Genomic DNA, 23,740 nt, shown 5'->3' with positions numbered 1-23,740 from the left:
AAAAAAAGGAAAACAAAAGAAGAAAAAGTCATGCTATTTCTCTGTGAAAACAGAGCAAGGAAACCTTGGTAACTGTAATTTTTGATCAAGTCGAATACATTATCTGGGTTTTCCCTTTAATCTGTATCACCAAGATCTGTTCTCATATTTTCTTAATCATGATGTTTAAAAAGTTCACTTGAAATATGTAGAAGCAAATAACTTTGTCCATCTTCTGAAGGGATCTTTGTGGGCCTCACCAGTGGCTTTGAGAGGGAAGTTCTGATGCTTTCACGCTCCTATACCCATGGCATTTCGTGCTCGGAAATGCCCTATCTCTAATCTCAAACTGTATTTTTTTTCTGTCTGACTCATGAGGGAAGGAAGCGTCTAAGCAGAAATGGGAAAATCCAATTTCCTCCTAAGTAAGAATAACCGCTGATTCGTTTCCGACAGGTGACAGCTATCTTCCAGGTGTTCTGACTAGGAGAATTCAGCATCTGGGATGGACATGCCAGTTAGATGATGGGAACATTTTCCGCTTATCATGTAGATCTTTTCGAGGTGTTAAAATTAGGTAATCACCACAGTGTATTTCTGAGAGAGACAGAAGAAAATACTGTTTATTTTCATTTACTCAGGAAACACTGACTGAACACTTCCTAGCCACGCTTCCTTCCATTTCCCTTCAGGTGGCAGGAGTGCAGGGACAGCTGAGCAGGGCACTCCCAGGCCGGGTCTGTGCCCCTGACGTGCCCCTGCACTGGCCGTCTGTGTCCCTGGCCTCATCTCATCCTCTCTCTCCTTCCCAGGTAAGATGTCCAGTGACCGCGCCCTGAGGAAGCAGCAGCAGCTGAACAACCTGGTCTACGTGGTGTCGAAGCAGGCCAAGCCGGGGGACAGAATCGTGGATTTCTGCAGCGGTGGGGTATTGTATCCATCCCTTCACTCCGTCCCGAGGCCGGTGTGACTGGACAGTCGGGTTGTGCTCCCTCTGGGCGAGATTCTCCCTCTGGGAAGGCCGCGAGCACCTCCGGGGCCATGGGTGACGTGCCTCTCTGCTCTCCCTAGGGCCACGTCGGGATCGTCCTCGCTCACATGCTGCCCCTGTGCCAGGTACGTGTGAGTGACCCAACCCAGACCTGTGCTCTGCACTGGGGGCCTATTACACTCACCCTGGGCCAGAGTAGAGCAGCACGTTCTGGACAAACAACCTTAGGGGGTAAGAAAGAAGCACTTCAGGACAATTCTCAGTTTTTAGTTTTAGGAAAGGATGTTGTTTTCCTTTCCCCCACACTTTATTTAAACACCATGGTTTATAAAAACATTGTTCATGATGGTTTGTTACAGCATTCAATATTCTACCCCCAGTCCCAACACCCCTGTCCCCTTCCCCCCACCCCGTTCCCATTTCCCAACCACCCCTCCAGCCTGCCCAAGTAACAGGACCAAAGTCATTTATTTTATATTGGTTGTTACCCATAAACAGCTAGCAAAATAATCGAAAACTTTAAAGAAAATTAGTGAACTTGTATCTTACCAGGTGGGTATTAAGTCTTTGCCTGAGGACTTACTGTTGTCACAAGTTAAGCTTCTGTGTTGATGTTTTTGTTAGTCGGGATTGGTTGGCCTCTATATTACATCTCATCCAATCTGTTGTGTTACTACTGAATTGTCGGCGTTGTGGAGTTTGGAGACGAGTGGTCGTGAATGCGACCACACGCTCCAGAAAATCCAGGGTTTTTAACTGGTTGGTCCAACCAGAGTTAAATTTTTAATTGCTAAATTTATATGGCAGCCGAGGAGGTGGTTCCTGGCATTACTGCCAGGGCTTCCAGAGTTCAGGGAAGAGGGGGGTTGCCTGTCCGGATTCCCAGAAGGGATTGAGCCTACAGCCACAGGGAGCACGTGCCTGAGGCTTTGCCCAGGGGAAGTTCCCTGTGGGCTCAGTGTCCTGAGGCGATGGAGCCTGACCAGGGGCGTGGCCGCAGCTCTGACTGTCCTCGCTTGGGTGGGCACTGGCCACCCCTCAGGGTACCCCACATGCCTCAGTCGGGTAAGCGTGTCTGAGAAGTTTTTCTAGCTAGTTGATCTCTTTAAGTTTTTGCAGCCAGTTGATCTCTTTCGAGATTGATTGATAAGTCTCTCGAACAAGGCTGGTGAAGACGAGATTCCGTGGCCCTGAGGTAGTTTGCAGTCGCCGCAGAATCACGAACTATGGGCTGGGGCTTCTGAAAGGGCTGCTTTAAGGTGACTGTCATTACAGGTATCTATTGTGAGGTTCAATAAAATGATGATGAACAAAATAGTTCGTGCTCAGTAGAGTCATCATCAGATGGTTTCTGTGTTACCAGGGGCTGACCCCAGGTCTCCTGCTCCCAAGACAAACACAGCCCCAGAACCCTGGTTTTCAACATGATTTTATACTAGAAAATCTAGGTTCTGAGACTTGCAGAGTTCTTTGGGTATCCTGATTGTATCAATGGTGTCAAAATTAGAGCAATAGTAACAAAAATTCAGAAGAGAAAAGATAGACCAGCCACACCGACTGTCCAGTGCTTTCTTCCTCATTTCACTGTTTATATGATGCTCATTGTTACAAAGTTCAAAATGCAAATTTTAGTTCTTGCTTTTGATATATTGTACCATCGATGTTTCCCTATTGCAAATTATTTTATTTTATCTTTTTTTTTCTTTTTGGGTCACACCCGGCGATGCTCAGGGGTTACTCCTGGCTCATGCACTCAGGAATCACTCCTGGCAGTGCTCCGTGGACCATATGGGATGCTGGGAATCGAACCTGTGTCGGCCATGTTGGCTGCGTGCAAGGCAAACGCCCTACCCGCTGTGCTATCGCTCTGGCCCATTGCAAATAATGTTAAATAGCATTGTAGTTTAGTGAGAATTTACCATGTATTTAAGCACATGCATCATAACTTATATTATGATGCATGTGCTTATATGCATCGTAATGTGCCTCTTGGAGAGGCATCTGCCATATATGCCTCTCGGAGAGCCCGGCAAGCTATCCAGAGTATCCCGCCCACACGAGCAGAGCCTGGCAAGCTTCCTGTGGCATATTCGGTATGCCAAATACAGTAACGACAACAGGTCTTAATCCCCTGACCCTGAAAGAGCCTCCAGCTGTTGGGAAAAGATGAGTAAGAAGAGGCTGCTAAAATCTCAGGGCTGGGGGTAACAGAGACGTTACTGGCACCCACTTGAGTAATTCAACAATCAACAGAATGACAGTGATACAATGATCATCACTTATATAAATGTTGTCACTACTGGTTAGAAGTATGCTTTTTTTCTTTTTTGCTTTTTTTTTTTTTGCTTTTTTGCCATATTAAATCAGTTCCTCCTTTTAAATAAAAATTGAAATGGGAAAGATTTTTTGGTTGTGATCTCTCTGGAGTATGCCGCATTGTTCTTTTGTTTGTTTTGCCCTGGGCCACACCCAGCGATGCTCCGGGGTTCACCTGGCTCTGCACTCAGGAACTCCCCCCCCCCCCAAGGTGCTCAAGGGGCCATAGAGAATGTCGGGAATTGGCAAACGCCCTACCCCCTGTCCTATCACTTCAGCCCCTTTGGCTGCCAGGTTTTTAATTCTGTTTCCAGAAGGAAATGAGGTGGAAGCGCTCAGGGGCCAGAGTGTGACGTGTGATGGATGGTGAGGGGCATGCGGGCGGGTTCTTCCTCTCCTTAGAAAGTGAGCAGAGTGGAAAGGGCTGGTCCGGCACTTGTCCCAGGGGCCCAGAGGATGGGCCCTGCACAACCCGAGTCCACGGCAGTCAGGCCCTCTTCTCCTGGGGCAGCGTGGAGGCAGCAGGCATGGACACCAAGTTTGCTGACGGGTCTCTGTCCTTAGGGCGAGGCGAGGCAGAGCCAGGTCCACGAGCCATTGAAGAGCTTCGCACTGTGCGTGGTCCGTCCAGCTGCTTTCCTGCCCGGCCGGCAGGCTCCCCCCTCTGAGCCTGTGGCCCCTTTCCCACCCCTCCCCTGCCTTGCATCAGCATCAGCAAGATCACTTTTCTGTTCTTGGCGCCCACCGGACACCTTCTCACCGTGGGTCTTTGTACACATTTTTTCCACCTCATACACTTCTCATTTCTAAGCTAATTTCTATACAGATTTTAGAGGGCTCTAAAAACAGTGCTCAGAAGACCTGGGGACCCTTTCTGACAATTATTTGTCAACAGAACCTGTGGTTTAATCCGAGGATTGAGGATGTGCTGCTGTGGCCCCACAGTGTCCCCGGGACTATCTGGACCACCCAGCAGTGTCCAGGGCCCCTGGGGCCACACCTAGCAGTCTCCAGGGCCCCTGGGGCCACAGCCATAGTATGGCAGCCTCAGGCTGTACCCAGCAGGGTCGGGTCTTGCCAGGGCTGCTGCACACAGACTGATGCCCTCGCCCTTGTGCTGTTTCTCCAGCCCCGGTTTCTACTCATTTTTCAGGCTTCAGTGAATGTTCCTTTCCCATGAAAGCTTCCTTAGTCGTCAGAGCTGAATGCTGTGACAGGTGGCAGTTAGATACCTTTCATACACACCTCACCGTGTTGGGACTGACTGTTTCCCCCACGTCCCTCTGCCTCGTCATGTGTCTGTGCTAAATGCTGTAGCATAAAGAGCTCCAGGCCAGGTTCATTTTTATCCTGTGTTGCTGGTGTATTTCCGGGCACAGGAGAAGGACCAATGTGATATGTTCTACCTTATTAAAGCTATGAAATAAGGTAGCCATACTTTGCCAGAAGGTCTGAATGGTGTTACTGAATATTCTTTTGTTTCTTGGATGAAATCTAGGTCATATTAGTAGAAAACAAGGAATTATCATTAATCCGCGCTAAGAAGAGAAGTGACGAACTAGGTTTAAAAAACATTTGGTTCATCCAAGCGAATATGGAGTATTTTACAGGGATGTTTAATATTGGGGTAAGTAATCAAGCAATTTTAATGTCTTTATCTAGTAAGAAAAAATTATATGCTTAGCATAAATAAATATCTTATTGCTTTGCTAAACAAAGATATTTAACCCTTTTATTTTGTATCTATAAAGTATGTTAGTGAATGTTGTCTTACACAGCAACTTACTGCATTGTTAGAGATGTCATTTGTTCCTCTAGCCGTCAAGAACTTTACTATCTGGGGCTGGAGAGATAGCACAATGGGTAGGGCATTTGCCTTGTATGTGGTCCACCCAGGTTTGATTCCCAGCATCCCATATGGTCCCCTGAGCACCGCCAGGAGTAACTCCTGAGTGTAGAGCCAGGAGTAACCCCTGTGCATCACCGGGTGTGACCCAAAGAACCTTACTTTCTTTGAGGTTGGAACAATAGTACAGCGGGGAGAGCATTTGCCTTGCATGTGGCCAACACGGGTTCAATCCCCAGCATTCCATACGGCTTCCCAAGCATCACCAGGAGTAATTCCTTAGTGCAGAATCAGGAGCAGCCCCTGAGCATCACCAGTTGTGACCCAAAAAGAAAAAAAAAAAGAACTTTACTTTCTTCATAGCTTAGGACAGTGTTTGCCACACAATAATTGTTAATAATTGTTAATATTATTTAAACTGTGATTCATCAGCTTATTTTATCCAAGATGTTTTGTTCTCTGGTTAAATTTGAGTTTCATTAAGATGCCAAAGTTCCTGCTACATCTTTTATTTGTTTAAAGTAATTGCTTCAGATTCTTAAAGAAAAATTCACTTATAAAAGCAAAATTACATGAGAAAGAAACCACTAGTATTCCTACTACTGAGAAAAACACTGCCAAATACTTTTGGTCTTTACTTCTGCACATACATAGATATTTTTGACCTATGTATCAGTGTGATTGAGTTTGTAGTACATAGCTCCTGCTTTAACTGAGCTTTATCGTGTCTTTCCTGCTTGTTAATCATGTCTCTTCTTTCTCGTGTCTTGATGTCATGTTATTACTGGGTAGATGCCTCATGCATCATGTAGCCCTTAACTGCATTTCTGCAGCCTTCCAGGGTGGCCTGGTCCATGTGCATTTCCAGTCATGAACAGACACACGAGCACGGCCTCCAGGGGCCTCAACCATTTTTGACGCTCACATTTCTCATAGCATGGTTGATTTTTGACCAAGGAGGTTTATTAAATGTTGACTACTGCAAATTAGTGAAGTTTATAAAGCATGCCATTTGTTTTCTTTGTCAATAGGCTATCTAAAGCCAAGACTATCCGATGAGAAATAAATGGTTAATTAGGAAATTATCTCCTCCAGAAATTTTTAACTCAAAATTATTTTAAGTTAGCGTGTATCTATTTTTAATTTTATTAATTTTTTTTTTTGCTTTTTGGGTTATACCTGACGATACTCAGGGGTTACTCCTGGCTCATGCACTCAGGAATTGCTCCTGGCGGTGCTCAGGGGACCATATGGGGTACTGGGAATCGAACCTGTGTTGGTCATGTTGGCTGCGTGCAAGGCAAACGCCCTACCCACTGTGCTATCACTCCAGCCCCAATTTTATTAATTTTTAATTGAATCACTGTGAGATACAGAGTTACATAAACCGCTAGCAAAACTCACAAAAAGGAGAGAGAACCCTACTAAATCAGAATTTATTCTTTATCCTGAGGTGCAGGTCAAAGCTGCTCTGCAGTGAGTGGTCCTGCTGCGGCCGTGTCACCCAAAAGTACTGCCTTCTCCTCTCTGTCACGGAAGCCGCAGCCTGTCAGGCACCTGACTCCTTCCTTTCTGTGGCTTTGAGGATGACTCTTTTAGGCATATCTTGTAACATCGAAATCAGGACTTCACCAATACCAGCTGACATGTGTATGCCTCTTTGGACCCAATACTTTTTTACATTCCTAATAACATTCTCTCTCTCTCTCTCTCTCTCTCTCTCTCTCTCTCTCTCTTTTTTTTTTTTAATCTCATGGTCACTTTTGTCAAGATAAATAGAAAATAAATTTTAATGGATTAAAGTCTTAGAATTTAGATTTGCTCTCAAGAAAATAATTTGCTTAGGGGATAATTCAAGTATTGTCATCAGATAAACTTTATGTGTCACTGTATTCTTTTTTGGAGGGGGGTCACACCCGGTGATGCTCAGGGGTTACTCCTGGCTCTGCACTCAGGAATCACTCCTGGCAGTGCTCAGGGGACCATATGGGATGCCGGGCATCAGACCTGGATTGGCCATGTGCAAGGCAAATGCCCCACCCGATGTACTATCGCTCCAGCCTAAATGTGCTACTTTAGATCCAGAAATTTTCAAGATCTTTGCTTTACCCTGAAAGCACACCACTCCCCCCCATCCCACCCACTTCTCCCACACACACACACCGCCAAACTTGAGAGTTTTTTCCTTGGAGAAGACAGCTGTAGTTCAGTCCCTCTTACTCAGGATGAAGTCAAATCCTGAACCCTTTTTGGACCTGAATCTTTATCCTTCAGAGTTCCTAGATCTGATTTCACTGAGCCCAGTTTTGCTCTATTTAAATTTTCACAGTTGTTTTTATAACATGAATATATTTAATAAATATGAGAACATTCTATTTTTAAGTTTTTTTATGAATGATTGAAACCCTAATCATGGTTCCAATTCATCATTTTATTTCCTGTTAAATTAGCCCACTGAAGTTTAAATAACTACGTCCTAGTTTAAATCAACCCCAAATAGTTAATGCAGTTCCTCAGTGTTTAGAATCATTATGTTATGAAGTCACTCCATAGCTATGATTTGATTCTTCCACAACATCTATTTGATTATATTCCTTCAGCATTTACAAAAAATTTTAAGTGAATTTTTGTTTAATTTTTGCAACAGAGCTACAGTATTTTTTTTTTTAATTTATTTATTGAATCACTGTGGGAAAGGTTACAAAGCTTTCAGGTTTATGTCTCAGTAATGCAAATATCAAACACATTTCCCTTTACCAATACTTATTTTTTACCATGAAGAACCCCAATAAAACCCCACCCCCCGCCCCTCCCCGTCCCTGTGAGGCAGATGAATTCTAGTTAACACTCTATCTGCTTTGATTAGATTCATTGTTTCAATAAAAGATTCACCACTATTATTTAGAGTTTACCCCCCCCCCCAAATCAGACATGCTGAAAAAGCATTGTGAAGTGATTTGCTTTCTACAGCTGGGTTAAAGAATTAAATGTTGGTTTTGGATTTCTGCTATTTTACCTATTGACCCTGGAAGTATTTCTACTGAAAGTCAGATAGTTAAGAAACTGGTTTTTGTGTTCTGGAGTCGTGGCCGTGCTGGAGAGCCGCTCGCGGGGGGCAACCGGTGGCCTCGGTAGGGCGTGAAGGGCGGAGCGAAACGCCCCCCTTCCCATGAGGTTTTAGTCGCCCCCACACTCCCGGCTCATACCTGCTGTCCACAAGGCTCCCATGTGGCCGCCATCTTTCTTTCCAGAGAGGAGAGGGCGAATGGGGCAACACCCTTTCCCCTCCGGCAGAATTGATGGGCTGGATCAACGCATAGTCCGTTCACTTTTCTGCTCCAAGCTGCTGGGTTCTGCATTAAGTCCTTGTGCTTCTGGGGCCATGGCCGTGCTGGAGAGCCGCTCGCGGGGGGCGACTTGTGACCTCGGTAGGGCGTGAAGGACGGACCGGAACGCCCCCCGACCCATGAGGTTTTAGTCGCCCCCACTCCCCCGGCTCATACCTGCTGTCCACAAGGCTCCCATGTGGCCGCCATCTTTCTTTCCAGAGAGGAGAGGGCGAATGGGGCAACACCCTTTCCCCTCCGGCAGACTTGATGGCCTGGATCAATGCATAGTCCGTTCACTTTTCTGCTCCAAGCTGCTGGGTTCTGCATTAAGTCCTTGTGCTTCTGGGGCCGTGGCTGTGCTGGAGAGCCGCTCGTGGGGGGCAACTGGTGACCTCGGTAGGGCGTGAAGGACGGACCGGAACGCCCCCCGACCCATGAGGTTTTAGTCGCCCCCACACTCCCGGCTCATACCTGCTGTCCACAAGGCTCCCATGTGGCCGCCATCTTTCTTTCCAGAGAGGAGAGGGCGAATGGGGCAACACCCTTTCCCCTCCGGCAGACTTGATGGCCTGGGTCAACGCATAGTCCTTTCACTTTTCTGCTCCAAGCTGCTGGGTTCTGCATTAAGTCCTTGTGCTTCTGGGGCCGTGGCTGTGCTGGAGAGCCGCTCGTGGGGGGCGACTGGTGACCTCGGTAGGGCGTGAAGGACGGACCGGAACGCCCCCCTTCCCATGAGGTTTTAGTCGCCCCCACACCCCCGGCTCATACCTGCTGTCCACAAGGCTCCCATGTGGCCGCCATCTTTCTTTCCAGAGGGAGGAGGGCGAATGGGGCAACACCCTTTCCCCTCTGGGCAGAAATGATTGCCTGGATTAACGCATAGTCCTTTCACTTTTCTGCTCCAAGCTGCTGGGTTCTGCATTAAGCCCTTGTGCTTCTGGGGCCGTGGCCGTGCTGGAGAGCCGCTCGTGGGGGGCAACTGGTGACCTCGGTAGGGCGTGAAGGACGGACCGGAACGCCCCCCTTCCCATGAGGTTTTAGTCGCCCCCACACTCCCGGCTCATACCTGCTGTCCACAAGGCTCCCATGTGGCCGCCATCTTTCTTTCCAGAGAGGAGAGGGCGAATGGGGCAACACCCTTTCCCCTCCGGCAGACTTGATGGCCTGGATCAACGCATAGTCCTTTCACTTTTCTGCTCCAAGCTGCTGGGTTCTGCATTAAGTCCTTGTGCTTCTGGGGCCGTGGCTGTGCTGGAGAGCCGCTCGTGGGGGGTGACTGGTGACCTCGGTAGGGCGTGAAGGACGGACCGGAACGCCCCCCTTCCCATGAGGTTTTAGTCGCCCCCACACCCCCGGCTCATACCTGCTGTCCATAAGGCTCCCATGTGGCCGCCATCTTTCTTTCCAGAGGGAGGAGGGCGGAAGGGAGCAACACCCTTTCCCCTCTGGGCAGACTTGATGGCCTGGGTCAACGCATAGTCCTTTCACTTTTCTGCTCCAAGCTGCTGGGTTCTGCATTAAGCCCTTGTGCTTCTGGGGCTGTGGCCGTGCTGGAGAGCCGCTCGTGGGGGGCAGCTGGTGACCTCGGTAGGGCGTGAAGGACGGACCAGAACGCCCCCCTTCCCATGAGGTTTTAGTCGCCCCCACACCCCCGGCTCATACCTGCTGTCCACAAGGCTCCCATGCGGCCGCCATCCTTCTTTCCAGAGAAGAGAGGGCGAATGGGGCAACACCCTTTCCCCTCCGGCCGACTTGATGGCCTGGATTAACGCATAGTCCTTTCACTTTTCTGCTCCAAGCTGCTGGGTTCTGCATTAAGTCCTTGTGTTTCTGGGGCTGTGGCCGTGCTCCAAACTTAACTCTGACTTTCAGGGAGAAAGATTGGGTGGTTTACTTCTCATTGATCACTTTGTATATAGAGAGATGTCGCGCGGCCGCATAAGCGGCTGCGCGGTTTTGAGAAAAAGTCCTCGTTCCCGCATACTCGAGCTGTGTTTGTAGAGGCTTCTGGTCACCGGGGTTCCATCTGGGGGAGGTGGGATGCGGCACCTACTCCATCTGGAACTTGCGGGTGATCTCGGCTCTTTTTGGAACCTGTTTTTTCTTTTTTTTTTTCCTCCGGGATCCCGCACCCTCCATGTGTTTTTTCTCTTATGCTGAACGCTTCAAAGATGGCGCTGGGGGGCGGGCTGTGGGCGTGACTTCCGGAATCAGAGGTTACCTGGGAGGTGTAGTCTGGCAGTTTTGAGAAAAAGTCCTCGTTCCCGCATACTCGAGCTGTGTTTGTAGAGGCTTCTGGTCACCGGGGTTCCATCTGGGGGAGGTGGGATGCGGCACCTACTCCATCTGGAACTTGCGGGTGATCTCGGCTCTTTTTGGAACCTGTTTTTTCTTTTTTTTTTTTCCTCCGGGATCCCGCACCCTCCATGTGTTTTTTCTCTTATGCTGAACGCTTCAAAGATGGCGCTGGGGGGCGGGCTGTGGGCGTGACTTCCGGAATCAGAGGTTACCTGGGAGGTGTAGTCTGGCAGTTTTGAGAAAAAGTCCTCGTTCCCGCATACTCGAGCTGTGTTTGTAGAGGCTTCTGGTCACCGGGGTTCCATCTGGGGGAGGTGGGATGCGGCACCTACTCCATCTGGAACTTGCGGGTGATCTCGGCTCTTTTTGGAACCTGTTTTTTCTTTTTTTTTTTTCCTCCGGGATCCCGCACCCTCCATGTGTTTTTTCTCTTATGCTGAACGCTTCAAAGATCGAGTTACAGTATTTTTGACCTTGGTTTATAGTACAGGAAACTGAGGCCCAAAGGTTAAATTTAAGTGGCTCAGAACTCCACTGCTGACCAGAGTTCGAGATAGAAATTCTGACGCTAAGGAAGCTCTGACTCCCGTGCTATACCTGCTCTGACCCTCATCACAGAGGTGCAGGTTTGGACATGCATGCATATTAAACTCTACATTGTATATCAAATCAGATTTTCCTTTGAAGCTTATGCTTTATTTGTAATTGAAACTGGCTTGATTTTCTTAATTAATGTGAATAGCCAAACTAGTCTCTGGTTTCACCAAATTAAAGCAGTTTAACTGTTATTGGATAACCCCGTAACTTGAAACCTCAATCGTCATCCCCCAAGGGAGGGGAAAGGTGGCACAGAACCCGGGGCAGGGAAGAGCACAGTGCTGAGACCTGCTCTGCCTTGCAGGTGGCTCTACACGCATGTGGCGTGGCCACGGACATGGTGATCGACCACTGCATCCAAGCACGCGCCACCTTTGTCACGTCTCCGTGTTGCTATGGTTTTATTCAAAGAACTTCCAAGTTCAATTTCCCAAGAAGGTGAGACTTTACGTGTTCTACCTATGACCTGCAGATTAAGCCAAAATCACAGAACTTGCTGGGTGTCTGAATGCAGCAAAATCTCAGCGGTGAGGACTTTCCCTTTCCGTCAGGGCGGGTTCTGCTGATAAGCCTGTGAGGAAGGTGGCCCCTCTGCTGTTCGGCCTTCTCTCCTCTGAAACCTGTGGCCAGGGCTATCTCGGTGTCCTCGTGGAAGACTGATCACTTTTACAATGTTTCACCCCAGGCAGTTGACTCCAACTTTTTGTCTGTTTTCTAATATGAAGAGTGGCATGACGGTGGCAGGGTTTCTCAGACACCCACTCATGTTTTTCATGGCCTGGGAAGGTGCGGGAGGGAGACTGGGACCCGGGGCTGGGCTGCTGCCCTCGAGCCTGACCGTTGCCACCTTTGTCCCACGCCAGGTAGGCAGGGGCGCCTTCACTCAGCCTGTCAGAGTTTCCCACATTTCACTCTGCGTCCATTGTTACCAAGAACCATGGCCATTGTCATTATGGGATGGATTAGCTCTGTCTATCATGGGGAGTCTGTCCACCCGCACCCCAAAAGGAGGTCTGGGTCATTTACATCATCACTCTTAAGAAACCTTAGAATTTTTTCATCTGATTTTAGACCTAGAGATTTTTGTCTGTGTAATCTGAGGTAAAACTAAGTACACATAATTGACTTCTTATTTGTTTTCCATTGGTTTTTTTGCTTAGTAATATTTGAAGTAGTTGAGAGAAAATGAAAAGATTTGGGGGCATTGAGGGGGGTCGCGAGATCCCCACTGGGTAGTCCTCAGGGATCTCCCAGCATGGTCATCGGGGTGCTTGGGGGACCATGGACTGCCAGGGATCCAGTCTGGGGTTCTGCAGGCAAAGCCCTTTGCGCCCCCCACCATCAAAGGAAGTATTGGAAAACAAAACAAACCACACAAGGCAATTTGAGGTTTACTCAGTATTTCAAATTCATTTCCTATATGTTTGCTGCAGGTTGACTTTAGGTTGACCTTGCGACCACTCACTACTTTCGGACTAGCCGACCCAAGTTCGATTCCTCTGCCCCTCTCGGAGAGCCCGGCAAGCTACCAAGAGTATCTCGCCCAGACGGCAGGCCTGGCAACCTCCCCATGACGTATTCGATATGCCAAACACAGTAACAACAAAGTCTCCAATGGAGACGTTACTGGGCCCGCTCGAGCAAATCGACGAACAATGGGAGGGCCTTTCCTATATGTTTGATGTATGTTTTTACAACCCTTTGAGAAGTGTGAGTCGAGGCGCTAGGAAGATGGTACAGGGCCTAGTTCAGTCCCCAGCACCGTATGTGGTTCCTGAGCATAAATAGTAAGAAATGTAAATGTGGACCCACGGCTAGAGCACTTGGCCTGCAAGTTTGAAACCTGGGTTCAGTCTCCAGCACAGGAAGGAGGGAGGGAGGGAGGGAGGGAGGGAGGGAGGGTGGGAGGGAGGGAGGGAGAGAGGGAGGGAGGGAGGGAGGGAGGGAGGGAGAAAGAAACCTGAGTCTAGCACTAGAAAGATCCCTAAGAGTGCTTTTAATTTCAGCCTTTTGAACAATCCATCTTAGAACCTCCGTTCAACATTTCTCAGCTTCACACATCCTGGTCCATTTACTGTCACTTTCCTCCTTTGTCCTGAAAAGCAGCCCCCAGGCCAGTGCCCACTCCAAGTCGCATCGGAACCTTACCTCAGCGCCCACCAAGTGGTCCAGACCCCCAGTTCTTAGCTAGCCTGGCCTGCCCTGCTGTGAAGGCCAGAGCTCCTGACTGCCTCCTCGGCCACTGCCCCTCCACCCCACCCTGGGCTCTGCCCCGTGACCCACTGACGTAACGCGCATCCCTCCTCTTGGCCTCCCTAAGCAGCTGGCACTCCTCACTGGCGGTCAGCGAATCTGGGAGTGTTGCCACCCCTGAACAGAGGTCCCCCCTCTAAACTCCTGACTCTTTAGGCGCCCGGGCAGGGAAGAGAGAGGGCCATGCCCCTCTGACCCTGCAAGCCAACGGTGTCCGGCCACTCTACGCCAAGCCACTCGCTCTTGAAGCCGCTGGTGTGGGCCATTGAGAGAGATGCCCACACTGCTTACTGCGTTCCAGTGGCACACGCTGTCTCTCTAGAAGGACGTTTAAAGCCAGCGTAGGTTTGAGTTTAGGATAACACGATCCTCTCAGGGCCAATGCGTGTGTTTTGTTATGACTTCTCTCATCTCTGGCATTTAAAACAATAACGATCCTCTTCTCTCTGTTGCAGTGAACAGTTCAAGGAGGTGCTGTCGTACAAGGTAACCTGAAAAGGACTGGAGGGCTCCCAATGTACTTTCTTCTACTTTCTTTCCTTCTTCCTATTTTTCAGTCTCAGCTCTGTTCTCTTGGTCCTGGGGAGCAGACCCAGGGCCCACACTTCCGGGGCATGTGCTGCCTCATCTGCCCCAAGCCCGTCCCCAGTCCCTGGCCTGCAATGGGCTGCATCCTCTAAGCTCTGTTTGAGTCGTTCATCCGCACCCAAGATGAATCTCCCAGGAACTGCCAGATTAGTGCATCCGGGAACCCATCCTTGAGACAGAGACAGACCCTTCCCATACAGGGCGGTGCCCCTGCCGCAGTACTACTCCTTCTGTTTACTGACCCCTGGGTCAGCAGAGGGCACTGGGCTGAGGAAGCCCCGGGTTTCCAGGCTTGAGCTGAGGCTGGGAGCGACTGTTTCCTGCGGCTGTTCGCTTTCCAGCACCTGTGCTAAGACAGCCTGGGAGGGAGAGGATGGTCTTTCCCTGTGGACAGGCAGGTACATTCTAAGCATGGCCGGCTGCTCGATTCCACACTGTCGCTGTCCTCCCACCCCTTCCCCCTCCCAGTGTGGGTGCGTGGGGGCAGCGTCTCCCTGTCCGAGCTCGGGCCGGCCACAGCACTTCCCGGAGCTGCAGGGAGGAAGGCCTTGGCCAGGTGGGCCGTGAGCTGTCAGCCGTGCAGGCGAGTCTTGGGTCAATGGGTCTGACCAGCAGTTTGCGACTTTGTGAACATCACTAGCAGCTGACCGTCAGCAGTTCATGCGGTACAGTGCAGTGTGAGGGCACCCGTGGACGCGCCCATGGGCCAGGTTGAAACTCCATTCATTCCATTCCACCCAGACCTTCCTGCATTTGTTCCCTGGACTCGGGTTGACCAGGGGTGGGGAGCATTAGGACCCCAGGAATTTAAGATTAAAACTGACTCACGTCTCATTCCAGAGACTTGACAGTAAGTCGAAAATGAACTGAAAAGGAAACCACAGCTTGGCCTGTGTGCGCTCACCCCTGGGGCCCCCTGAGGTGAAGTAAAGGCTCAGAGAGGCTCCACGAAGCCGGGGACCCCTGAAAATAGGCGCCATGAGCTCACTGGCTAAAAGAGAAGGGAAGTTTCTAAAGAGTGAAATAGATGGGGTACCTGGCTCTCCCGGGCGTGGAGAGCTCCCAGGCACCCTTTCTCCCACAGCCCCGGGCTGCTGGTTCAATCTGCTTGTTCTGGGCGGCTGTGGTTTGCTCTGCCTCCCTTTCTCCGTCTCGGCGTCTCTGAGCCGTGACAGACGGCTGCAGACACGACTAGACGGGTTGGCACCAACTCTGACAGGTGCTTTGGAAGGTCTTTCTGCACACTCCAGACTAGTGAAGAAGGCTCCGCATTGCTGCCACGCACCCTTGGCGTGTGTCCACGGCGTGGTGGGCCCATGGGTAGTCCCACAGTGGGCTTCGGGGCCACCTCGCTTAAAGCCTGACTTCCGCCTCCAGGACAATCCAGAGCAAGCTCTTTCTCGCCTTTTCTTCAAGTCACGTAATTCTCAGTTCTGCTCCTTGGTCGAGGCCAGTTGGCTCATGGGGACATGGTGAGCTCTTCATTCAGTGTTCCCTCAGCGTATCACCATCTCTACCACGTGTTACAGGAAGCATTTGAGGAAAAGATACGCGTCCTAATGCAGAGCAGTTGGAGCCAGGAGAACCTCCCGCAGTACCCACGTGTCACCATCCCCCAGCCCTGAAGGGGAGTTTGGAGGATGCTAGTGTCCAGTGAGGGAGGTGGACGCTGTCCTGACAGGACCCGCCTTGCCTTTGGCACCAGCTTCCTTCTTTGGCACGGTTCAGCAGCCTGGAAGCCTCTCCCGGCTGCCCGCTCTCAGGCTTGTCCTCGGAGGACCCTCTTGGATCCCTTTGCAATGTGACGACTGCTGCCCCCAGTGTGAGGGCCAGTGGGGGGAGCCGGGGACGAGGCAGCAGCTGTGGGGGCCGGGCTCTGCTTCTGTGGCATCTGCCGCTCCCATGCACAGGGACTCTCGGTATCTCTGTCTTCTTTTTATAGTATTTTTTTTTATTTAGTTGAATTTTATTGGACTGGAGCGATAGCACAGCGGGTAGGGCATTTGCCTTGCGCATGCAGGTATCCACTCTCAGTAGCTTGCCAGGCTCTCCAAGAGGGATGGAGGAATCAAACCTGGGTTGGCCATGTGCAAGGAAAATGTCCTACCCGTTGTGCTGTCGCTCCAGCCCAAGCTCCCAGTGGCGTATCCGATATGCCAATAACAGTAACAACAAGTCTCACCATGGAGACGTTACTGGTGCCCACTTGAGCAAATTGATAACAACGGGAGGACAGTGCTACAGTGCTATTGAATTTTAATGAATCATTTTGTTTTATTGAGTTTAGTGATTCAATGAAAGAGATAGAGCATTACAGAACCGTTTGTGGTTGGGTTTCAGCCCTACAGTGTCCCAGCCCCCGTCCCTCCACAGTGTAATCTCCCAGCACTAATGTCCCCAGTTCCCTGCCCAGCCTCCTCTGTGCAGACACCTCTCTCCTCTCTCCTGTGGGCATCACGGTTTGCTTTGCAGAGGCTGACGGGTTATCTTGTGTCCCTTTCCTGATTTCCAACAACCCCGTGTCTCTCTGGGACCTTGTTCCTGCAGCTCTAACTTTCAAAAACGAAAAGTACAAGTGAATTTTAGGTCTTTTAGTTGGACCCAGTCCAAATATGCAGCCATATTTTGGCTTTTAGCAACTCTCCAAAGGTCCCCCAGGAGCCTCTGTATGTGGGCTCAAAAGGGGAGACCAGTTTCCTGGGCATTTTTTCCTATGAAAGGTGCTGTTGGGTGCAGAGTCTAGTCAGGGAAACTGAGGAACGCCAGACACATGAGGCGCTTTTCGCCTGTGACCCTGAAGCGGAAGAGTCCAGTGACCCCCTTGCTGTTGTCTTTCTCACAGGAGCACATGATTCTGTGCAGGTTCGCAGACCAGACCGCCGTCCAGCTGCCGGCCCCACGCAGGCTCATAGGTATGTGGTTGTGGCCCCTATAAGCCGCTGCTCTGGACCCAGAGAAACGCCATTATGTCCCCCTGTTGCGAAGGGCCGTGTAACCATAACCACGTTTTATCCCGTTTTTGTAACTAAGTACATTTTTAGTGTTTGCACATTGAGTCGAGTTAGTTAGATCTATCAAAAGCCACACGTGCACACATGCACACGCGCGCACACACATATGCACACACACACACACACACACATACACATGCGCGCGATGGAAAAATCAAGTATGCATGTGAAAAATGATGCAGAAAAATGTGTAAACAGCATAATAATGTTTTCTTTCTGGAAAAAGTCCACTTGGAAATTATTAATTAGTTACCAGTTTGAGAGTTATAATATTAAACATTACCTAAATTGGAAGGCATACCATAACATTTAGAATCTTACTAAGTTAAAAATGTATCCAAGACTCTCTGGAGACAGAAGTCACATGTGGACGCCTATAGCGGCTAAACCCCGAGTGACCCCCTCCTGTGTCAGTGACTGGATGCAAGCCTCCCGTCCCCATTACAGGTCCCATCACTGGCACACAGGCTTGGCCTGGGCCCAATGTATCTGCTTCCGAGCATGAGGCCCTCGGCCTGTTGTTTGGTGCCCCCACGGATAAGTCGTCTCAGTGAGGGCTGGGTTCAGATTGGGGCTTCTGGAGGTGGGCTGGAGTGAGCACTGTCCTTAAAGACCCTCACAGAAAGTCGTGTGTTGGGGACCTTCCTTTCATAACCGTCTGCATCTCCGGCTGAGCACGAGCCTGTGGCGAGCAGGCCTCGGTCTGTGAGAAACCGTGGTTTGTGGCAATGACGGGCACCATGCTGCTGGCACTGCCCAGGGTTTTGCACGTGGAGGTGTGTGCTCTCCTCCTACTTGGGACTGAGTTCTCTTCCGGCCCCGACCTCAGGCAGCTGCAGAGCGTCTAAGGCCGAGGCTAAGGGAACAGCACTCTTACTGTCCAGGAGAGACGGCTCTTTCCCACCTCCCATTTCCCTCCAGCACTCTGATAGAATGGAGCTGAGATGACATTTACTTCCAAGTGACACCAACCACACCAGTCAGCTCACTGGAGTGGGAGCTGCTGTGTAGATGGTGGGCACATGGGCGCACGGCAAGTGTTTGGGCAGGGGCACCTTCCGTGATGGGTGGTGGGGACACGGGCACACGCGAGTGTTTGGGCAGGGGCAGCTGCCGTGATGGGAGGTGGGACACAGGCACACGCAAGTGTTTGGGCGGGGGCAGCTGCTGTGATGGGAGGTGGGACACGGGCACACGCGAGTGTTTGGGCTGGAGCAGCTGGTGGTGTGCTGGAGGCCGAGTGCCTGCTCAGACTCAGTGTGGAGGGGGCTCAGTTCAGAGCTGGACCCCCCAGGTCCCTCCCCTGGACTCCGCCAGGCCATGCTTCCCTCCCATGAGCATTCCCGGGACGCCCGAGCCTGAAAGGAGGCTCCCAACTGAGTCTCACTTGCAGGGAGACTGTTCAACATGTGGAAACTTGAGAGATGCTCTCGGTAATGGGAAAGAAAATTAACCAGGCCGGGCCGCATGCCAGGGCAGAGACTGGGGGAATGCAGAGCATCCTCTGATGGGAGGGGCTGGGGGCGGGGGCTGGCAGGGGGCAAGGGGTGGGGTCGCCTGGGACGGGGAGGGGACAGGGGGCAGGGGATGAGGGGTTGCCTGGGACAGGGGAGCAGGTGGGGGACAGGGAGATAGAGAGCAGGGGCTCCCAGGGCAAGGGCAGGCGTCAGGAGCCGGGTGGGCAGGGCTTTAGGGAGAGGAAGCGTGCCAGCACCTGGCTGTTGATGAGGGGGGTGGTACTGCCTTACTGGAATTCCAGAAATCTCTTTTCCTATCACTTCTAATGCCATCACCCTTTTGGGCATGATCCTTTTAAGTAAAATGTACAAAACAAACATTTCCAATCTGCCTCTGCCCCTGCCAAATCTCGCCCACGGATTCCCCACCCACTGTCCTGTGGAACCCAACTGCCTTCATTGCTGAAGCTGCTGTAGCATAGCAGTTTTGGCTGACATGTAAATAAATCTTGGGAAAATAATGTTTAGGTATTAATAGAACTACTGAAGAAAATGGAATGCGGTTCTGTGTACTCCGTAACTCTTTTCCAGGAGGATGAAGAAGTTCCTGTGTTGATTGTAAAGAAATTCAAAGTGTAAAAGTAAAACTTAGCTTTGAGATAGTCAACCCCAAAATCATTGTTCTGAGGTCTGTGTGTGTGTGCGCGCACATGTGTGTTTGCGTGTGTGCGTTCGTGTTTGTGCATGTGTGTGTGCATGTGTGTGTGTGCGCGTGTGTGCGCATGTGTGTGTGTGCATGTGTGTGTGTGTGTGCGCGCGCATGCGTGTGTGTGTGTATACCCACCGGGAGGGCGGGGGGTCCCGGTAATTGGGCCCAGGGCCTCAAGTGGGTGCAGCCAGCAGCCCGCTCCCAGCCCCATTCCTGTGATCCTCAGCCGTCCAGGCCAGCAGTTCACTGTCGGGCTGAGGCTGTGCTGGGGCTCAGGAACACACCAGCTCACCCTGCAGGGCTGTGCCTGGCAGTGTCTGGGGGTGTCCATAGGGTCCTAGCAGTCAAGATGTGGCGGCCCCACGTTCCTTCACACCCTGCACTGCCTCTCCCGTCCCTCGAAGCAGCTTTTGTTTTTGTTTTTGTTTTTTTTCTGTTTTTGTGGGTTGGTTTTTTTTTTTTTTGCTTTTTGGGTCACACCTGGCGATGCACAGGGGTTACTCCTGGCTGTGCACTCAGGAATTACCCCTGGCAGTGCTCAGGGGACCATATGGGATGCTGGGAATTGAACCCCGGTCAGCTGAATGCAAGGCAAACGCCCTACCCGCTTGAAGCAGCTTTTGGAATAGAAGTTTTTGTCTGACCATTTTACTTGCCAGTCAGCTTTCCCCTTTTGTCATCCGATGATTGCAAGGCCAGAGGGGTAGACTCTTTACAAGGTGCTCGCAAGACCCTGGAAACGAGGACTGTTCATCTCGGCATTCAGTGCCGGAAACCAGTGCTCTACTGAGCTGTCGCCAAGGTCTTCATTTTTCAGGTCTCCATTACTCTGGAAACACCAGGTGGAAAAATGTGACATTTTTCAGATTTGCTATTATTTGAATATTCTTACAGATCCCCACCTTCTCTCTCTCTCTCTCTCTCTCTCTCTCTCTCTCTCTCTCTCTCTCTCACACACACACACACACACATACACACAGTTGCAAATACTGTGTTTTCATAGGCATGCAGAGGAAAGGCCTTAACAACTAGGTTTTTAACTAATTGGAGGATAGAATCTAGTTTTTCTTTGAGATTGACTTAACAGGACATTTGAAAAGGTTTCTTGGGGCCGGAGCTATAGTACAGAGGATAGGGCATTTGCCTTGCACGTTGCTGACCTGGGTTTGATCCCCAGCACCGCATGTGGTCTCCCAAGCACTGCCAGGAGTAATTCCTGAGTGCAGAGCCAGGAGCAACGTGGGTGTGACCAAAAAAAGAAAAAAAAAGAGAGAGAAAAGGTTTCTTAAGTTGTTGGAGATACACAACTGTGTCTCTCCTGGTTGGTGTCTTCCCTCTGTACTGGCCAAGTTCCACGGGACAAGGCTCCCCGGGCTGTGACCACATGTGTCTCTCCTTGCAGGGAAGCAGTGCATGTGCCTTGTGGACCTGGACCGCGCTCGAGCTGCTGAGGAACGCGGTTACTCGGCCCACGTCATCTCCATGGAGCCGGAGAGCTGCTCACCCAAGAACAACATGATTGTGGGGGTCCCCGTCTAGGAGGCACCGGCCAGCCGAGCCGCCATGCAGGGAGAGCCACAGAGCAGCTGGATGGAGAAGGACCCCAGATGTGCTGGGGGGTCGCCTTTCCCCATGGGGCCCAGGGTTCCTCCCCCTGGGGACCAGAGCCCAATGCGGGGCTCCCTTCTGTATTTCAAATGATTGTACCTTTTCTATGATTTTTTTTTTAAAAAAGAATCTAATCAGTTGAACTTTTGATTTTCGGATTTGTAGTTCATTTCATCTACTGCTTTTGCATCGATTTCCTGTTAAGTTCCAAAAAGGAATCGTCACTGATTTCTTACTTTCATATGATAACATCCTCAGCAGTCTTTGCAGTCAACCTCGCATTCTGGGAACATGGAATTTGACTAGTTAACATGAACTCTTGACTAGTTGGTAACCACAGAGGAACTGAAGCCTGTATGTACGTAGTGGTGAGGAGACATTGTTCTCTGGGCCTTGGCAGGCTGCTCTGGAGGCTACCGTGAGTCAGGCGGGTTCTGCTTTGCCCACGGAGCTGGATCACATGGGAGCAGAGGGAATAACTAAGTTCTTTCTCTCAGAAAATAAGTGTCACAGGATTTCGTTTTCAGCTATCAATTATTTTTTATGATTTCCTGTTCATAGAATGTGAGGGGGGAAAGGGCTTTACTTTATAGCAGATAACTCCTTCCTCACTATAAACTAAAACTAGTATGAATAATATAAATGATCATATAAATTAAAAGGTAAAGGTAAAGGTAAAGGCCCTCCCGTTGATCGTCGATTTGCTCGAGCGGGCCCAGTAACGTCTCCATTGGAGACTTTGTTGTTACTGTGTCTGGCATATCGAATACTCTCGGTAGCTTGCCGGGCTCTCCGAGAGGGGCGGAGGAATCGAACTCGGGTCGGCCATATAAATTAATAATATAAATTGAATAATCATAAATAAACAATACAAACAAATAATTTAGGGAGCGGGATATGAAGCTTTATTTTTCTGGGATATTTTTTAAGAACGTATTCTCAGTCCTGAGTATTTTAGTCGTCTACACATATCAGCAACCTGCACATTTACACTGGTTTTTTTTTAAAAAAAAATAGCTATAACTTAGCACAACAGTTTATAAGTGTTCATCTTGCTGAGTTTTGATAACTGCACGCATCCAGGCAACCACCCCTAGCTATAGGATCCAAAATCATTCCATCAAACCAGAAAGTTCTGTTGTGCCCTCCCTGCCCCCAGAGGCAACCGCTCCCTGATCCCTATCGGCCCTTTGTTTTGCCTGTTTTTGTTTGTGTTTTAGGTGCCGGGCCTGGGGGCTCCCACCTGGCCTCTCTGGTTCCTGTGAATCCCATAGTGTGTAGGCCTTTCTCTCACCGGCCCGCGTTCCGCACTGCCTGCTTTGGGGGATGATGTTCTGTGTCTCCATCGCTCTATTCCTCAATGAATCTCCTACACGCATATACATCAGACTTCACTTGTCCCTTCTCCTTTTGGACTTGCTGGACCATTATTACCACGGAGATATTGTGAAGGAGACCTAAAAGGTTCCCAGGATGCTTAAGGTCTTACTCACCCAGAGCTCCTCACATCTATCCACTTCTGGGAATCAGCTCTCCCTACCCTGCCACGGCCTGGCCTCACCCTTTCTTTGTTCTGAGGCCTCATCTCCCTTCTCCAGGGAAGGGGAAGCCTATGGACTCCGGAGGTGCCTGGCCCAGTGCTCCCCTGCTGCTCAGAGTCCCCTCCCCCAAGAACCAAGTCTGAAGAGAATGAAGCGGAAGAGGACTGCAGTCACACTGGTGTCTTGCTGAGGCTCCTTTGCAGCCAAGACAAGTGAAAAGGAGCCGGGTCGGGCCCAGGAGGGCTCTGCAGTGACCAGTCCCCGCCAGTGACCTGGTCTCACCCGCTCGTGTCCATCAAGAGCAAAGCCGGCCCGCAAGGTTGTAACGTTAGACACCAGAGCACGTCTTTCATTGACTGTTCAGCCCGGCTCTGAAGCAGGGATAGAATTACTAACGTCCCAGCAACATCAGCTTCTTCACTCCATGGTTCAGGAAACATTCCAGTCACAAAATTTCTCGAAGCTTGTGTTTCTGTTAACTTCCACAGTGGAATTAGAGATATTTGCCAATACTAACGGCATTTTAAAGTGACCTTGTGTGTGTGTGTGCTGGGGATGGAACCCAGGACCTCATGAGCAGGTGTATTCTTACACGTCGCACCCTCTCTGAAGCCCCTTAAAATAAACACTGTAAAAGCAGAATCTCAGTTCAACTTAGTTAGGAAATTCTGAACAGATTTTTTTTAACACTAGATAAGCAGTCATTAAAAAAAAATAGAAGATGTGACCAAATGAAAATAGAAATTAAGTGACTCATTGTTAAATCTTTTGTTATTTATCCTCTTAGATTTTTGTGCACTCAAATTAATTGAACAGAATTCTTTAACAAATGGCTAATGCCCTGCATACTCTTTGCAGACACTATTCTAAGCCTTTTATAAATAGCAACTCATGCAGTCTAAGTCCTCAGGCTGACCCCCAGCACACATGCCATTAGCAGACACACTTAGAGGCTGAGGAGCTGTTTCACAGCAAATGCAGATCCGGAGTCAGCTAAGAGCCAGGGTTAGAGCAACAGCGTTAGAACCACACTTGGGCTTCAGACAGATCTATGGGCGTTGGTGAGGGTTTGCCAGGGGACCCGGTCCTCCCTTGTACCTTTTGCAGTTGTACCCAAGGAGGAAGCCCCCCCCTCGCCCTCTGACACCCAAGTTAGCCCTGACTCAATTCCTGGTCCCCCGCACAGCTGGCCCGCAGCCCTGGGGGAAAGGGTCAGA

At 50.1% G+C, this 23,740-nt stretch overlaps 1 protein-coding gene across 1 annotated transcript in view; it reads left to right on the top strand.

Moving 5' to 3' along the window:
- GSTCD (glutathione S-transferase C-terminal domain containing) overlaps nt 1-20,931 on the top strand; it is a 153,894-nt gene extending 132,963 nt beyond the window's left edge. Inside the window, exons 6-12 of the mRNA XM_056113806.1 lie at nt 792-907; nt 1,051-1,095; nt 4,785-4,913; nt 11,661-11,794; nt 14,065-14,095; nt 17,040-17,109; nt 20,777-20,931. Coding sequence (XP_055969781.1) covers nt 792-907; nt 1,051-1,095; nt 4,785-4,913; nt 11,661-11,794; nt 14,065-14,095; nt 17,040-17,109; nt 20,777-20,913 — 662 coding nt within the window. The 3' untranslated portion in view covers nt 20,914-20,931. The remainder of the gene's footprint in view (nt 1-791; nt 908-1,050; nt 1,096-4,784; nt 4,914-11,660; nt 11,795-14,064; nt 14,096-17,039; nt 17,110-20,776) is intronic.
- Nucleotides 20,932-23,740: the final 2,809 nt, after the last annotated feature.

This window comes from Sorex fumeus, unplaced genomic scaffold, assembly GCF_029834395.1.
Source record: "Sorex fumeus unplaced genomic scaffold, SorFum_2.1 ptg000024l, whole genome shotgun sequence".
Taxonomy (NCBI): domain Eukaryota; kingdom Metazoa; phylum Chordata; class Mammalia; order Eulipotyphla; family Soricidae; genus Sorex; species Sorex fumeus.
The sequence above is the reverse complement of the archived record's forward strand: the minus strand, read 5'-3'. Positions and strand labels throughout refer to the sequence as shown.